The sequence below is a fragment of the Phycodurus eques genome, chromosome 14 (genome assembly GCF_024500275.1).
Source record: "Phycodurus eques isolate BA_2022a chromosome 14, UOR_Pequ_1.1, whole genome shotgun sequence".
NCBI lineage: Eukaryota > Metazoa > Chordata > Actinopteri > Syngnathiformes > Syngnathidae > Phycodurus > Phycodurus eques.
The window spans coordinates 22,065,103-22,079,205 of record NC_084538.1 but is presented as its reverse complement, the minus strand read 5'-3'; the positions used below and the strand labels follow the sequence as shown (position 1 = coordinate 22,079,205).

The 14,103-nt window shown below is 44.0% G+C and overlaps 1 protein-coding gene and 1 long non-coding RNA gene across 2 annotated transcripts in view; one reads left to right on the top strand and one right to left on the bottom strand.

The window, feature by feature from the left end:
- Nucleotides 1–1,405: 1,405 nt before the first annotated feature.
- On the bottom strand, nt 1,406–5,842 carry dio2 (iodothyronine deiodinase 2). The gene is made up of 2 exons (XM_061696763.1): nt 5,359–5,842; nt 1,406–3,191 (listed from the first exon to the last, which is right to left on the bottom strand). Exons 1-2 carry the CDS (start codon nt 5,581–5,583, stop codon nt 2,601–2,603), a joined length of 816 nt encoding a protein of 271 aa, XP_061552747.1. The 5' UTR covers nt 5,584–5,842; the 3' UTR covers nt 1,406–2,600.
- LOC133412957 (uncharacterized) overlaps nt 5,163–14,103 on the top strand; it is a 27,828-nt gene continuing 18,887 nt past the window's right edge. The window contains exons 1-2 of the long non-coding RNA XR_009769811.1: nt 5,163–5,537; nt 9,702–9,796. This is a non-coding gene — a long non-coding RNA (uncharacterized LOC133412957). The remainder of the gene's footprint in view (nt 5,538–9,701; nt 9,797–14,103) is intronic.

The window sequence follows — 14,103 nt, the reverse complement described above, 5'->3', positions numbered from 1 at the left end:
GCTTTTTAATAGGAATGACACATCATTATCTGTTTGGCAAAACTCCTGTTACAACATGACTTCAGACTGTTGAGCACCTTAAGTCGTAAAGCAAGAATGTTAAATCATTTAATTTCAAAACTACAACAGTTAGAGTCCTTGCTCCTAAAGGTTTGCTCCTACACATTTTGAAGGGAAAAAAATAACAACATAATAATGGGATCAAGTACAACATGAATGTTGTACTATATTAATTTATGTGGAGGTTAAAAGAGATTTTCTGATTATCAGGAAATGTATTTATATTGGGTTGCCTATAATATATGTATTTATATTATATTGGCTTTCAAATGACTCTTGTCCCCATTGTAGGTTTGAAGAATATAAATGTAGTTTTACTGTGTTAGGGCAATTTATTGAGGTTCAACTACCCCTGTAGAAAGAGTAGAAATGGAAATTAAAGCATTCGAAACAAAGTTAAGTTGTCGCTGTGCCAGGAATAGGCTGAGCTCACAAGCTAACTGAGCGTGCATGAAGCTACACAACTGAAGAGACCGTATAGAGCAGTTGTTCCGGATGCTTTACATATCATAAGTTGATGAGAAGGTGGAAGACAAAAATAGTGTCTTTAGAAATGGTCCCAGAAAATGGTAACAGGCATGGCTTGCTCAGATGTAATTGTGAATTCGGGTCTGGACTGCTCATTTGCAAACTCTTTTAATGTGGCAGTGAATGGAGAAACAAAAAGGGAAATATTACAGTGACCTAATTTGACCAACCGATGCAGTTCATCTTTTTAATTTGGCATAATGACCTTTTTAGTTTGGGATAGTAAAAAAACTCATTGTTCAGTATACTGGAAAATCTTCATGCGCAGCTTGAAATATTGACAATATTGACTATCACATACAAAGGAAAAGGAATTAGGCTCCTTCTCAAATTAAATTTTATTTAGTTTCCCCACTCTAATGTTTAAAATCATTATCCATCCATCCATTTTCTGTACCGCTTATCCTCACTCGGGTTGTGGGCATTACAAAATAATAATAATTATCAGACAAAAGATAACCCAAGTAAACATAAAAGGCAGTTTTAAAATGGTGATTTTAATTTTTAGGGAGAAAGAAAATGATTCAATGCAATCTCGCCTGTGTGAAGAAGTAATTGCCTCCCAAACTTAATAACTGGTTGGGCCACCTTCAGCAGCAACAACTGAAATCAAACATTTTCTATGACTGGCAGTGAGTCTTTCACATCTGTGTGGATTTGCGGGCCCCTCTTCCTTGCAAAATTGCTTCAATTCAGCAATACTGGAGGGTTTTTTTGACCATGAAAGGCTTTTTTTTTTTTTAAGTCACACCACAGCATTTCAATCTGATTCAAGTCCCTTTGACGAGGCCACTCCAAAATCTTCATTTTTTTGGGGGGGGGGGGGGGTTCTGTTTTGTTTTGTTTTGTTTTGTATTTGCAAAAGTAAGACAGGGCTTAATGTTCTTTTTGATCACCAGTGGTTTTCCCCTTGGAACTCTGCCATGGATGGATCCTTATTGTTAAGTCATGAACACTGACCTTAACTGAGGCAAGGAAGGCCTGCACTTCATTAGATGTTTTCCTGGGTTCCTTTGTGACCTCGTGGATGAATCGTTGCTATGCTCTTAAGAGTAATTTTCGTATGCCTGTCACACCCGGGAAGTTTCACCACTGTTTCATGTTTTCTCCATTCGTGGATAATGGCTCTCACCGTGATTTGCTCGAGTCATAAAGCTTTAGACATGGCTTTGTAACCCTTTCCAGACTGATAAGATGTCAGTTACTTTACCATCTGTTGTTGAATTAGTTTGGATCGTGGTATTTTGTTGCAGCTTTTTGAGATCTTTTGGCCGTCTTCATTTTGGTAGACAGGTTCGATTTAAGTGATTTCGTGATTGAACAGCTCTGGAGGTTGTCAGGCTGGGGTGTGGTCAATGAAAACAAACTCAGCTTTCCCAAAAATGTGATTAGCTACAGTTAATTCATGCTTGAACTGGAGGAGCAATTACTTTTTCCACACAGGGCAAGGTAGCTCTGAAGAGATTTATTACCCTTAATAAATAATCTCATTATTTAGGTGTATTTGGGTTAGATTTGTCTGATATTTAAATTTGTTTGATGAGCTTAAACATCAAAGTGGGGAAACTATAGCTAAATACAACCATAATCATAATAAACCAAATACAATTTTGAGAAGGGGCCAAACACTTTTTCATAGTACCGTATGCAGTAAGAATGGTCACGTCGATAAGAGGGTAACATAAAAGTATCTGTGAAATTATTAATTTAGAATATAGTTGGAAAACACATTTTAAGACCCATACAACCTCCTTAATATACAGTACAAATATATTGGTATATATATTATTAAATATATATATAATTGCTCTCTCAGTCTTTAATTTCAGGACTCAACAGAAGTGTTAGCAGCATAGAATGGGTTTCGTCATCGGTAAAACTACACATTGAAGTTTATTCAGTCAATTACGTATTCGTCTTGTCTCACATGCACAAAGAAAAACCAAGGTTATTGTTAAGAGCAAAAAAGCAGGATACTGTATTTGGTCTTCTTTACCTGCCTTGGAGTTTTTCTACCGTTTACCGTAGCTTTGTTCCAGCCACTGCCTCACATCCTTCAGATTGTAAAAAAAAGGCCCCTTGCCACCCAGATAGCTAACCTTTCTGTGTTGTACTATACACACGCGTTCATTGGACACACCGTAAGCCACATTAGCATTGTTGTCCATACAGTCAGCTACCAGCTGACACTGTGGTGGCAGAGAAAAGTGATCAATTAGTTTGCGTGCCGCTCCCAGCCTTTCTTCTAAACTCTGATGCTTCCGTACATTGAAAGAGCAAGGGCCCATAGGTGGGGCCACCCAACCGTCAGATGGATGAGCCTCATCAATGTACACCAGCAGAAAGTCAGCAACATCACTAAAGTCTTCCACCAACCGCCGGAAAGCTGGCAGGTGGCTGATGAAGGGGGGTCATGTGACTGAGCCAAAGTTGACCACCAGAGGGCGATCGGATGACTCAAAATCCAGGAGTCGGCATTCATCCCGATTTCGGACCCTTGCTCCTTGTTGCTCATTAGGTATAGTCTGAACCTTGTTGATCCACTGAGGACTACCCGACACCTTCACAACTTTGGAGTTAGGTGCCTCACAGCCAAGTTTGACCTAAGAAGTAACAAGAAGCATTGACATTTACCTGCGCTGAAAAAAAGTACAACAAAGCTGTCATTCATTTTTTTTGTAAATTCAAAATGTTGAAAAATATTACTTTGCTCCTTTTAAGTGATGGAAATGGATTTTCTTTTCATTTCAATGTACTGCATTGCAGGGCACAAAACTGAAGTGTTTAATTTTGAACAAAGGATTTTCTTTAAGAGTCACTGACGGTGTAGCGGTACATTGGTCTGACTTCGGTGCGGGTCGCGAAGGTTCAGTTCCCACTCAGTGACGGTGGGAATGTGAGTTTGAATAGTTGTTGCTCTATGTGTGCCCAGCGACTGGCTGGTGACCAGTTCAGGACGTAGTCCGCCTTTCACCCTGAGACAGTTGGGATAGGCTCCAGCACCCCATGACCCTGAACAGGATAAGAAGTGTAGAGAATGGATGGGTGGATGGACGGGAGGAGTGATGTAGACATTGGTAAGAAAAATTAATAAAAATTTGCATTTTGGTAACATTACTGTTGGTTTAAAGTCAATTATGTTTTTAACCATGTATCTGTCATTTATTATAACACTACATAAATATATATCAAATACTATTATACTACATTATAATAATCGGCCCTCAAATCTTCAAATATTGTCCGGAGAGTGCAGGACAGGTAGACTGGAGCCTAAAAGGGGACAGAAGGAGCTACTGCTTCAACGTATAGCCAGTGGACCGGCACTAATCGCGGGGGATAGGGGCCACGAAAATCTCCAGTTGACAGGCATTATAATTTCATTTAAAAAACAAAAAAATGTTTTGTTTTGAAAGCCATCATTTCTTGACTAACTGAGGATGTTAACATTTTTGGAAAAAAAAAAAAAAAAAAAAAAAAAAAAATTGGAAAACAAATGGAAAAAAAAATTATAATAATTGGAGAAACATCTGCGAATAGGTGAATCGGCTGGTACTGAACCACGAGTATGTGGGGATCCACTGTATTTCTCTCAGATAAACCAAAAAGATGCTAAACAAAAAAAAAAAAAAAAACATTTTTAAACAGTAACAGTAAAAGCCTTGCCTCGTGTCAAGCTTGTACGAGTACGTGCAGATGTATGAGCATTGAAACTTGCTGCTGTGTGCTTCTAAACTAAACTAAGATCAATTGGAAAGAGCTAACTTTTTGGCAAACACTGGCAATGTTTGTTCCAACATTCAGAAATGGTTTACAAGAAATAAAAAAAAAACTTTCAGGTTAAACTTTCAGGATACACTAAACGAATCATTTTTTATGAATCAAAGCTAAGATATTAAATGTGACGGATTACTTCTTTGTGTGTGTGCGTGTGTTTGTGTGCGCACGCCAGATGCAATGAGCTTTGTCCATATCATGTATTAGCCTACTTTTAGTGGTGGTACATGTTGTACTGTGGCTCTCCATTATGACCTCTTTTGATCTCTTGAATGAGATTCTGTCATTTCAGGTATGGGTTAACAGTCAGTGACTAGATTAGCTGTGGAGGGTTTATGGCTTTGGTCAAATATTTACAATTGGAGAACATCATGTCACTGTTTACTTTAAATTGTGTCTTGATTCATGAAAACCAGAATCTCTCGACCTACACCCTTACTGGGGCTCCAAAGTGAACCCTGCTTTTCATTCTAACTGACATACACTGTTACAAATTAAAAACAATTACAAAAAAAAAATTAAAAAAATCCTTTGGCTTCAAATCTGCCATGTCGCTTCTCACTGGCACTTTCCAAACTGCACTTTAATGCAGCAAGCTAGGACACAGTTGTTCTCGTTTGGCCTGACATGTTATTTCTAGTTCTGCTGAGCGACAATGAAATATGATTACACAGGGCATGTTTACTGACACGTGCAGCTGAGTTGATCATGCAATAGTCACCACGTGATTTGACTGAATTAAATAAAATGGAGGGAGGGGGGGGGAAATAGACCTTAAAGTTAATGGCATTATTTGTTTGTATACTGCATGTGAAAGAGCATTGCGTCAAGGGGGAAAAACAAACAAACATACAAACAAACAAAAAACCCTCCAACATATATATATATATATATAAATATTTAATCCCATATTTAAATTACAGGCACGTGCAGGCTTTAACGGTGCATTGCACGGAACCGCAGTGAGTATTTGAACCGCCGTCAGTGCCTTACCTTTTTGTAGGCGTCCAGCAAGAAACTATTCCAGATGGAGCGGAGCCCCGCCGTCGTCAACATGCGACGCCACTCTCCCGAGCCGGCGGACCTGGAGCAACTCAAAAGCGAAACAATGCGCTTCACGAGCACCATGGAGTCGTACAGCGCCAGGAAGAGACAGTTTGAAAAGAAACCAGGTAATATTTGGAGTGTCACTAGCAGATCTTCGCTGGCCATCCCCATTTTGTGTCTTTGCACGCAATCGCTCGCAGCTGCTACAAGTTGCCTGTCATTGCGCGACGCATGAACGCACTGTGGTGCAGCTCAGTCACTGCCCACATGCTTGCAGCACAGCCCCGTCCAGGCTACCAACTTCATGCACAGGACAGGTGAGCACTGGCCACTAACCCATCACAAGATTACAAATCTCAACTCAGCCTGTATTTCTCTCTCTCTCTGGTCGAGAGAGAGGGGGAGAGAGAGAGAGAGAGAGAGAGAGAGAGATGGGGGGGGAGAGAGAGAGAGAGCGAGAGAGAGAGAGAGAGAGACAGAGGGGGAGGGAGGGGAGAGAGAGAGAGAGAGAGAGGGAGGGAGGGAGGGAGGGAGGGGAGAGAGAGAGAGAGAGAGAGAGAAGGCGAGAGAGAGAAAAAGAGAGAGACAGAGAGACAGACAGACATAGAGACATGCGCACACTCTGGCACTCAGGGCCGGTTCTAGGAATGCATACTTGAGGGGGCACGCGGGAATGTTACGTGTGGGCATCATGTGACAGCATATTTCCTATTTTATTTTATTATCATGATCACGCTAACTTAGCGATTGCTACACAGCATCTTTCACTGCTTAAATCCTTTCACTCTAATAACCATCGGTGTAACTTGGCCTGGGGTACAGGGGCGGCCATGTCTCCCCCCCCCCCCCCTATTTTTCAGAGTGCTGTTTATGTTCTCTGCAATTTTACCATCCAGCACCCATTGCTTCCCCCCCGTTCTAACATTTAATAAAATAATTGAAAAGAATAAAATCTCAATTGTAGTTCTGGCTACAGCTGATCTATTTTATGATTGATGATCATGTTTATCCGTTTTCTTACTCTGGAACAAATTCCAGAGTTTAATTTTGACACAGTATCTTATAGGAAGCATTGTTCTACCTCCCACGTGGTTATTGTCACATTAACTGACTTGTATCACTTGGGAAGAATGCTCGTGAAGTCATCTGCCGAGATAGAATTTGAGGAAAAAAAAACTGTTGACTACCTAAAAGAGGATATCAATTGGTCGGTCATTATTCAGTGTGATGGCTCATTTCCTCATTCTCATTCATAATTGCTCTTGAACCCCAAAAGAAAATGCATATTTTATCCGAATACTTGATTATTCGATCGAATTGTCAGTTGGATACTCATTTACTAATTGTAGCACTACTGGATACAAATTCTCATTTGCGACAGGTGTGTTTAATGTCCCTTCTGAAATAAAGAATAGAAGAACTGAAAACGTACTATCGATCTGTTTTGAAGGTGCAAATGTTTTGCTCAGTGCCCGAGTTTTTTTTGTAAATGTTCAGTGGACTTGTGTATTTTTAAATGTATTAAATAATATATAAATAAATATTATACATCAAATATTAATTCAGTGGCGGCACAGTGTACAACTGGTTAGCACATCTGCCTCACAGTTTTGAGGACCTGGGTTCAAATCCGGCCTCGCCTGTGTGGAGTTTGCATGTTCTCCCCCATGCCTGCGTGGTACTCCGGTTTCCTCCATGCATGGTAGGTTAATTTAGGACTCTAAATTGTCCGTAGGTGTGAATGTGAGTGCGAATGATTGTTTGTCTATATGTTCCCTGCGATTGGCTGGCGACCATCGCAGGGTGCACCCTGCCTCTCGCCCAGAGTCAGCTGGGATAGGCTTCGGCATGCCCATGACCCTAGTGAGGATAAGCGCGATGGAAAATGGAGAGATGAAATATTAATTCAATAGCTCTATGGGTCATTCCACGGATGTGGTGAAATGTTACGAGCAATTATTAATGGCAAATTACATTGAAAGGCATCAAATATTAACACACAGCAGTATCGTCTGTAATCAGGTGTCAACATGTAGGTATAAAAGAATATTACATCAAGAATTTTCCACCTCCAATTATTTTGCAATAAACCATGTCAAAAGCATTTTTCTGGTTTTTGACCAGCGCCCAATTGTGACATTTAAGCAGCCATCGACGGAAATAGGCACAGTGTGAAAAATATCAGCAAAATCATGCAACCGCTTCGCCAATATTTGCTAAAATATTGTGCGCCTCAACAGAAGTTAATGACATTCCACGGCGAGATTTCTTAGAGGCACTTATTAGAAATAGGCATCGTCGGTCAAAACACGTTACGAGTAAGCGGCCACTCACTTTCATAACTGGAAACAAACAACGACCATTTTACGACAGCTATTTGGAATTGATGCAATAATTTCCACAAATAATCATACAAGGCTCAATCAATTGCTTCAGAAGGAGTAGGAGACAATATTGACTTACGTTTTTAAGTGTTGGTCATATTTTCGTTTGAGCGACTTGGATAAAATAACAAAAACGGTTCGACTATTTTGCGACATCGATCACCCAGAACCATTTTCGGCTTACATAGGACCAGCGTACGGCAGCATTTGAGCTTGACGGGACCATGGAGTGGCTGGAAGAACCTGGTAAGTGCTTTCAAGAAAATTATATCAAAATGTTACAAGCTTCGATCTCAAACGGTCAAGTTACTAGCAATGATGAAAATCGAGTTTGTATAGAATTAGATGGTTTCTTGTTTGAGTCGTCGAAATAGAAATGATTGGTGAATTTCGACCGTTGAGGATGTGGTCATGATTATGCGCATACTTTATTCCTTATTATTATACTTGGATTTGGTTCGATTATAAAGGCCTGCAGTCAAACCTCAAGTTGATGGTCTAACTGTCAAGGGTATCATACCAAGTAAGGAAACTGATATTGAAAAATTCACCAGTGCTATTAAGTTCTGATATCCACTGAATTCATTCACTTATACCTGTCAGGTCCTTCATTTTCCATTTTGTATTTTTAGTCAATGTTACACACATCTATATTTGCCCTAAGTAAATATTTTACCCGATACTTTGCGGTTCAATAACAAGTTGGACATAAACCTACTCTAACCCTAATATTTGTGTGAAAAATTCCCAAGGTTTTCATACAATCAACAGCTTTCCATGTTCATATCTAGAGTCAGTGTTACAAGCGACCACTGGTCAAATAATGGTCCTATTCAGTAAACTATGTATGTTTTTATCCCATGAACCCCTAAATGTAACTGGTATACTTCAAAGACATTTTACTAACATATTTTCAACAAAATTATTCTAGTTCTTAAATTTTTCTTACATGTCACAAATTGTGTACCACCTCAGTTGGAATGACCCGTGTATTAAAATATATTATTACTTTGTTGTTAAAATTACCCGAAATGACTCGAAACTCAACGTTTAAAACGTGTGATTTGACTCGAGACTTGCTTGTCTCGACTTGGGACTTGGCTCGGAAGGTAAAGACTTTGAGCCTCGTGACTTGCAAAGCAATGACTTGGTCCCACCTCTGAGTGCAGCACATCACAGCAGGGTGTAAGATCCTGGCAGGCAAGGTATACATTGAGTGGCGTAAATGGACTGCAATTACTGTATATAGCGCTCTATCTACACCATCACAGTGGCCAAAGTGCTTTACAAAGCCTCACATTCACCCGCATTCATACACCAGTGAGCAACTGCTGCCATGCCCACTGGGAGCAAATTAGGGTTCAGTGTCTTGCCCATGGAGACTTCGACATACGGACAGTCGTAGCCGGGATTCGAACCAGTTACCCTTCGGTCAATAGGACGACCAGCTCTACCTACTGAGCCACAGCTGCCCATAAACAGGTAGCAGGACCAGTGTGACATAATGGTGATGCATGGCCAGAATAGGTGAATGTTAAGGGTACCATGGTTTCAGGGGTCGCCACAAAACCGGGAAAAAAAATCATCTTTAATATACTGTAATTATATTAAAACTAGTTATTGCTATTAATTCTTAAAATGATGACACTGACAGATACAGATGTAAACTAATGTCCAATTAATATTACAACAAATGACAAAACATAAGCAATTTTCATGAGAGTGTGACTTGTTTTTGAAAGAAAAGTAATTACTGTATTCTTTTTGGGAGGGCTAGACACCGTAATCATGGCAACCCACAACTAAGTTAATCCGCCCCTGCACTCCTGCAGCGCCTCATAGAATGTATCATGGAGCAGATTACATTAAAATTCATGGATTTTTTTTTTTTTTTTAACAAAATAGGGAACAAGGGAGTGGCAACATCCTATTCAAAGATGTCTCACAGCAACTATGACGTCTACCATCATCCATCACAATGAAACTGCAGGTGCACGCAGGTAAGCTACGCTAACTTCACTGCTAGTTTACTGATAGCTGGTCAAACATTAACTAAGCTGTCACGAATGAAGAGGAGCTGGACCCAAGGTGGAGGCAGATAGGTTATGATGAACAGTTTATTATGGAAGGTAATGGAGGTGGTCCTCGGTGCGTTGGCAGGCAGTGGCGAGGACAGGTGGCTGGCTTGGCGGCGGGCTGGCAGGAAAGACGTAGATCAGGAACACGGGGGAAACACTGAGAAGGAGGATAGACACAGGAGTCATTAAAGGAGACAAGGAATAGTTTGGCTTTCGTGAGGCAGGTGGGCCGTGGTACCGCATGGAGACGCTGCAATACTTTGGCGAGGATTTCCGGGATCAGGCAGGCTTATATGCAGGTGGTGACGAGGGCTGATTGGTGACATGTGCGCGGCTAGAGGAAGGTGCTGGAAAGAGAGAGGGGAGGGGTGCGAGAGGGCGCAAAGCGCCACCCTGACTCCAACAAGAGTACTGCAGGGCAGTTCATGACAGTATCCCCCTCTCAACGGATGCCTCTCGGTGAGCCGCATAGAATCCAAGATGGTGCCTACCAGTGTGGTCGCCTCGGTTACGCGCTCTCTAGTATTGCTTTTTTGTTTTTCGTTCATCTTTGGCAACATTACACGACTCACTTACACAAGGGGAGATTTGCTATCCATCAGGGAGGCTACTCCGGACTTTCTTTCACCAACTTTCGCAAATCCGCTCAGTCCCCCCGAGTTAATCACCGGAGCAGCGACCGCGGTCCTCGGCGCATGGAAACTGATCCAACGCCACAGAGGGAAGCGAGCCGGCATCCAGGTGAAACTCCGCAAGACAGGATACAGATTGTCGTTCCCGTCGATCCACCTCGCGAATGTACGCTCCCTACCGAACAAAATGGATGAGCTTCATCTCCTGATAAAGACTTCGGACGTTCCGCCGCCATGTGCTTCACAGAGACCTGGCTTTGCGACACTGTACCCGATGGCGCCGTCATGCTTCCCGGCTTCCATATTCACCGAGCAGACCGCGACATGGAATCATCGGGGAAAACAAAAGGCGGCAGGATATGCTTCTATATCAACGAAAAATGGTGTACGGACGTCACGGAGCTCAGCACACACTGCAGCCCGCATTTGGAGTCGCTGTTTTTGAACTGTAAGCCATTCTACTCACCGAGTGAGTTCGCATCATTCATTCTGGTCGGCGCCTATATTCCACCTCAAGCTAACACGAACGCCGCACTGCTAACGCTCGCTGAACAAGTCAACGAAATTGGGAAAAAAAACACCCGGACTCGCCCCTCATTATTCTCGGGGACTTTAACAAAGCTAAACTCAACCACGAACTCCCTAAATACAAGCAGCACATCGACTGTCCTACCAAGGAAAATAATACTTTAAACCACTGCTACTCTACGGTAAAAAACGCATACCGTGCTATACCTCGTGCAGCCCTGGGCTCGTCTGATCACTGCTTAATTCACTTAATACCGACGTACAGGCAAGAACTTAAATGTGCGAAGCCTACAGTGAAAACAGTCAAAAAGTGGACCAATGAAGCCAAGATGGAACTTCAGAGCTGTTTAGACTGCACAGACTTTGTCACAAATCACAAATAAATGGGGGGGGGGGGGGGGCAAATAAAATCTCGCCTAGGGCGCCACATTGACTTGGGCCAGCCCTGTGGTGATGGATTAACATCAGAAGACAACAGTTGTGATAGATGGAGCAATCCAGAGTGATAGCAACATCAGGAGAATGGAACACAAAAAGCTGGAAAAATATCAAGGACTGAACGAAGAACTTGAGGAAATGTGGTGAAGGCAATGCAGAGGCGTGTCAACCAGGACAGCCCTACAACATCCAGAGCCTTGAGGAACTCCGGGCGAATCTCATCCACCCCCGGGGCCTTGCCACCGAGGAGCTTTTTAACCACCTCGGTGACCTCAACCCCAGAGATAGGAGAGCCTGCCTCAGAGAACCCAGACTCTGCTCCCTCATGGGAAGGCGTGTCGGTGGAATTGAGGAGGTCTTCGAAGTATTCTCCCCACCGGCTCACAACGTCCCGAGTCGAGGTCAGCAGCGCCCCATCCCCACTATACACAGTGTTGGTGGTGCACTGCTTCCCCCTCCTGAGACGCCGGATGGTGGACCAGAATTTCCTCGAAGCCGTCCGGAAATCTTTCTCCATGTCCTCACCGAACTCCTCCCATGCCCGAGTTTTTGCTTCAGCGACCACCAAAGCTGCATTCCACTTGGCCAGCCGGTACCCATCAGCTGCCTCAGGAGTCACACAGGCCAAAAAGGCCCGATAGGACTCCTTCTTCAGCATGACGGCATCTCTCACCGTTGGTGTCCACCAACGGGTTCGGGGATTGCCGCCACGACAGGCACCAACCACCTTACGACCACAGCTCTGGGCGGCCGCCTCAGCAATGGAGGCGTGGAACATGGTCCACTCGGACTCGATGTCCCCCGCCTCACCCGGAATATGAGTAAAGATCTGTCAGAGGTGGGAGTTGAAACTCCTTCTGACAGGGGATTCTGCCAGACGTTCCCAGCAGACCCGCACAATATGTTTGGGTCTGACAGGTTGGACCGGCATCTTCCCCCACCATCGGAGCCAACTCACCACCAGGTGGTGATCAGTTGACAGCTCCGCCCCTCTCTTTACACGAGTGTCCAAGGCATGCGGCCGCAAGTCCGATGACACGACCACAAAGTCGATCATCGAACTGCGACCTAGGGTGTCCTGGTACCAAGTGCACGTGTGGACACCCTTATGCTTGAACATGGTGTTCGTTATGGACAATCCGTGATGAGCACAGAAGTCCAATAACAGAACACCGCTCGGGTTCTGATCGGGGGGGCTGTCCCCCCAATCACGCCCTTCCAGGTCTCACTGTCATTGCCCACGTGAGCATTGAAGTCCCCCAGCAGAACGATGGAGTCCCCAACGGGAGCGCTCTCCAGCACCCCCTCCAAGTACTCCAAAAAGGGTGGGGACTCTGAACTGCTGTTTGGCCAATAGGCACAAACAACAGTCAGGACCCGTCCCCCCACCCGAAGGCGAAGGGAGGCTACCATCTCGTCCACCGGGGTGAACCCCAACGTACAGGCGCCAAGCCGGGGAGCAATAAGTATACCCACACCTGCTCGGCGCCTTTCACCGTGTGCAACTCCAGAGTGGAAGAGTCCAAACCCTCTCGAGAGTACTGGTACCGGAGCCCAAGCTGTGCGTGGAGGCGAGTCCAACTATATCTAGTCGGAACTTCTCGACCTCACACACCAGCTCGGGCTCCTTCCCTGCCAGAGAGGTGACATTCCACCTCCCTAGAGCCAGCTTCTGTAGCCGGGGATCGGCTCGCCAAGGTCCCCGCCTTCGGCCACCGCCCAGCTCGCACTCCACTCGACCCCTATGGCCCCTCCCACAGGTGGTGAGCCCATGGGGAGGGGGACGCACGTTACCCTTTCGGGCTGTGCGTGGCTGGGCCCCATGGGTGCAGGCCCGGCCACCAGGCACTCTCCTTCGAGCCCCACCTCCAGGCCTGGCTCCAGAGGGGGGCCCCAGTGACCCACGTCTGGGCAAGGGAAACCTGAATCAATTTCTTGTACTCGTCATAGGGGTTTTTGGAGACGTGCTTTGTCTGGTCCCTCACCTAGGACCTGTTTGCCATGGGTGGCCCTGCCAGGGGCATGAATCCCCAGACAACTTAACTCCTAGGATCATTGGGCCACACAAACCCTTCCACCACGATAAGGTGACGGCTCAAGGAGGGACCAGTATTACCAATATTCATAAACAAACACTTCTGGGAACTTAAGTGTGTTTAATAATGTTGCATAATGTTAACCCAATATGCATTCATATACAGTACATGCCTTTTAAAATGATTTTCTTGTGCTGTACTTGCTTTGAAGAAACGTTATTGACATGTCATCACAGCCAATACGGAAGTAAGTACGAGTGAATCCACTATATACAGACCAACACATGACCAAATCTGGAAAACAGGCTTGGGGACTTTCTGTGTATGCTGCGCTAATGAGCATAACTACAGGTTGATGACAAGATTGTTCGAAGCTGAACTTGCTAAAATTTTGTTTTCTTCATGGATAAATACATTTACAATGGACCCTGCTATTCGTGGGGGATATGGACCGGGCCCAACCGCAAATAGCAGAAATCCGCGGATAATTGATGCCCATTTTAATTAAATTGGAGGAGGAAAAAAAATCACCAATAAATTTTTGAATAAATGAGGATATCCTGCCATAAGCATTTTCAGAGTTTTGATAGCAGCA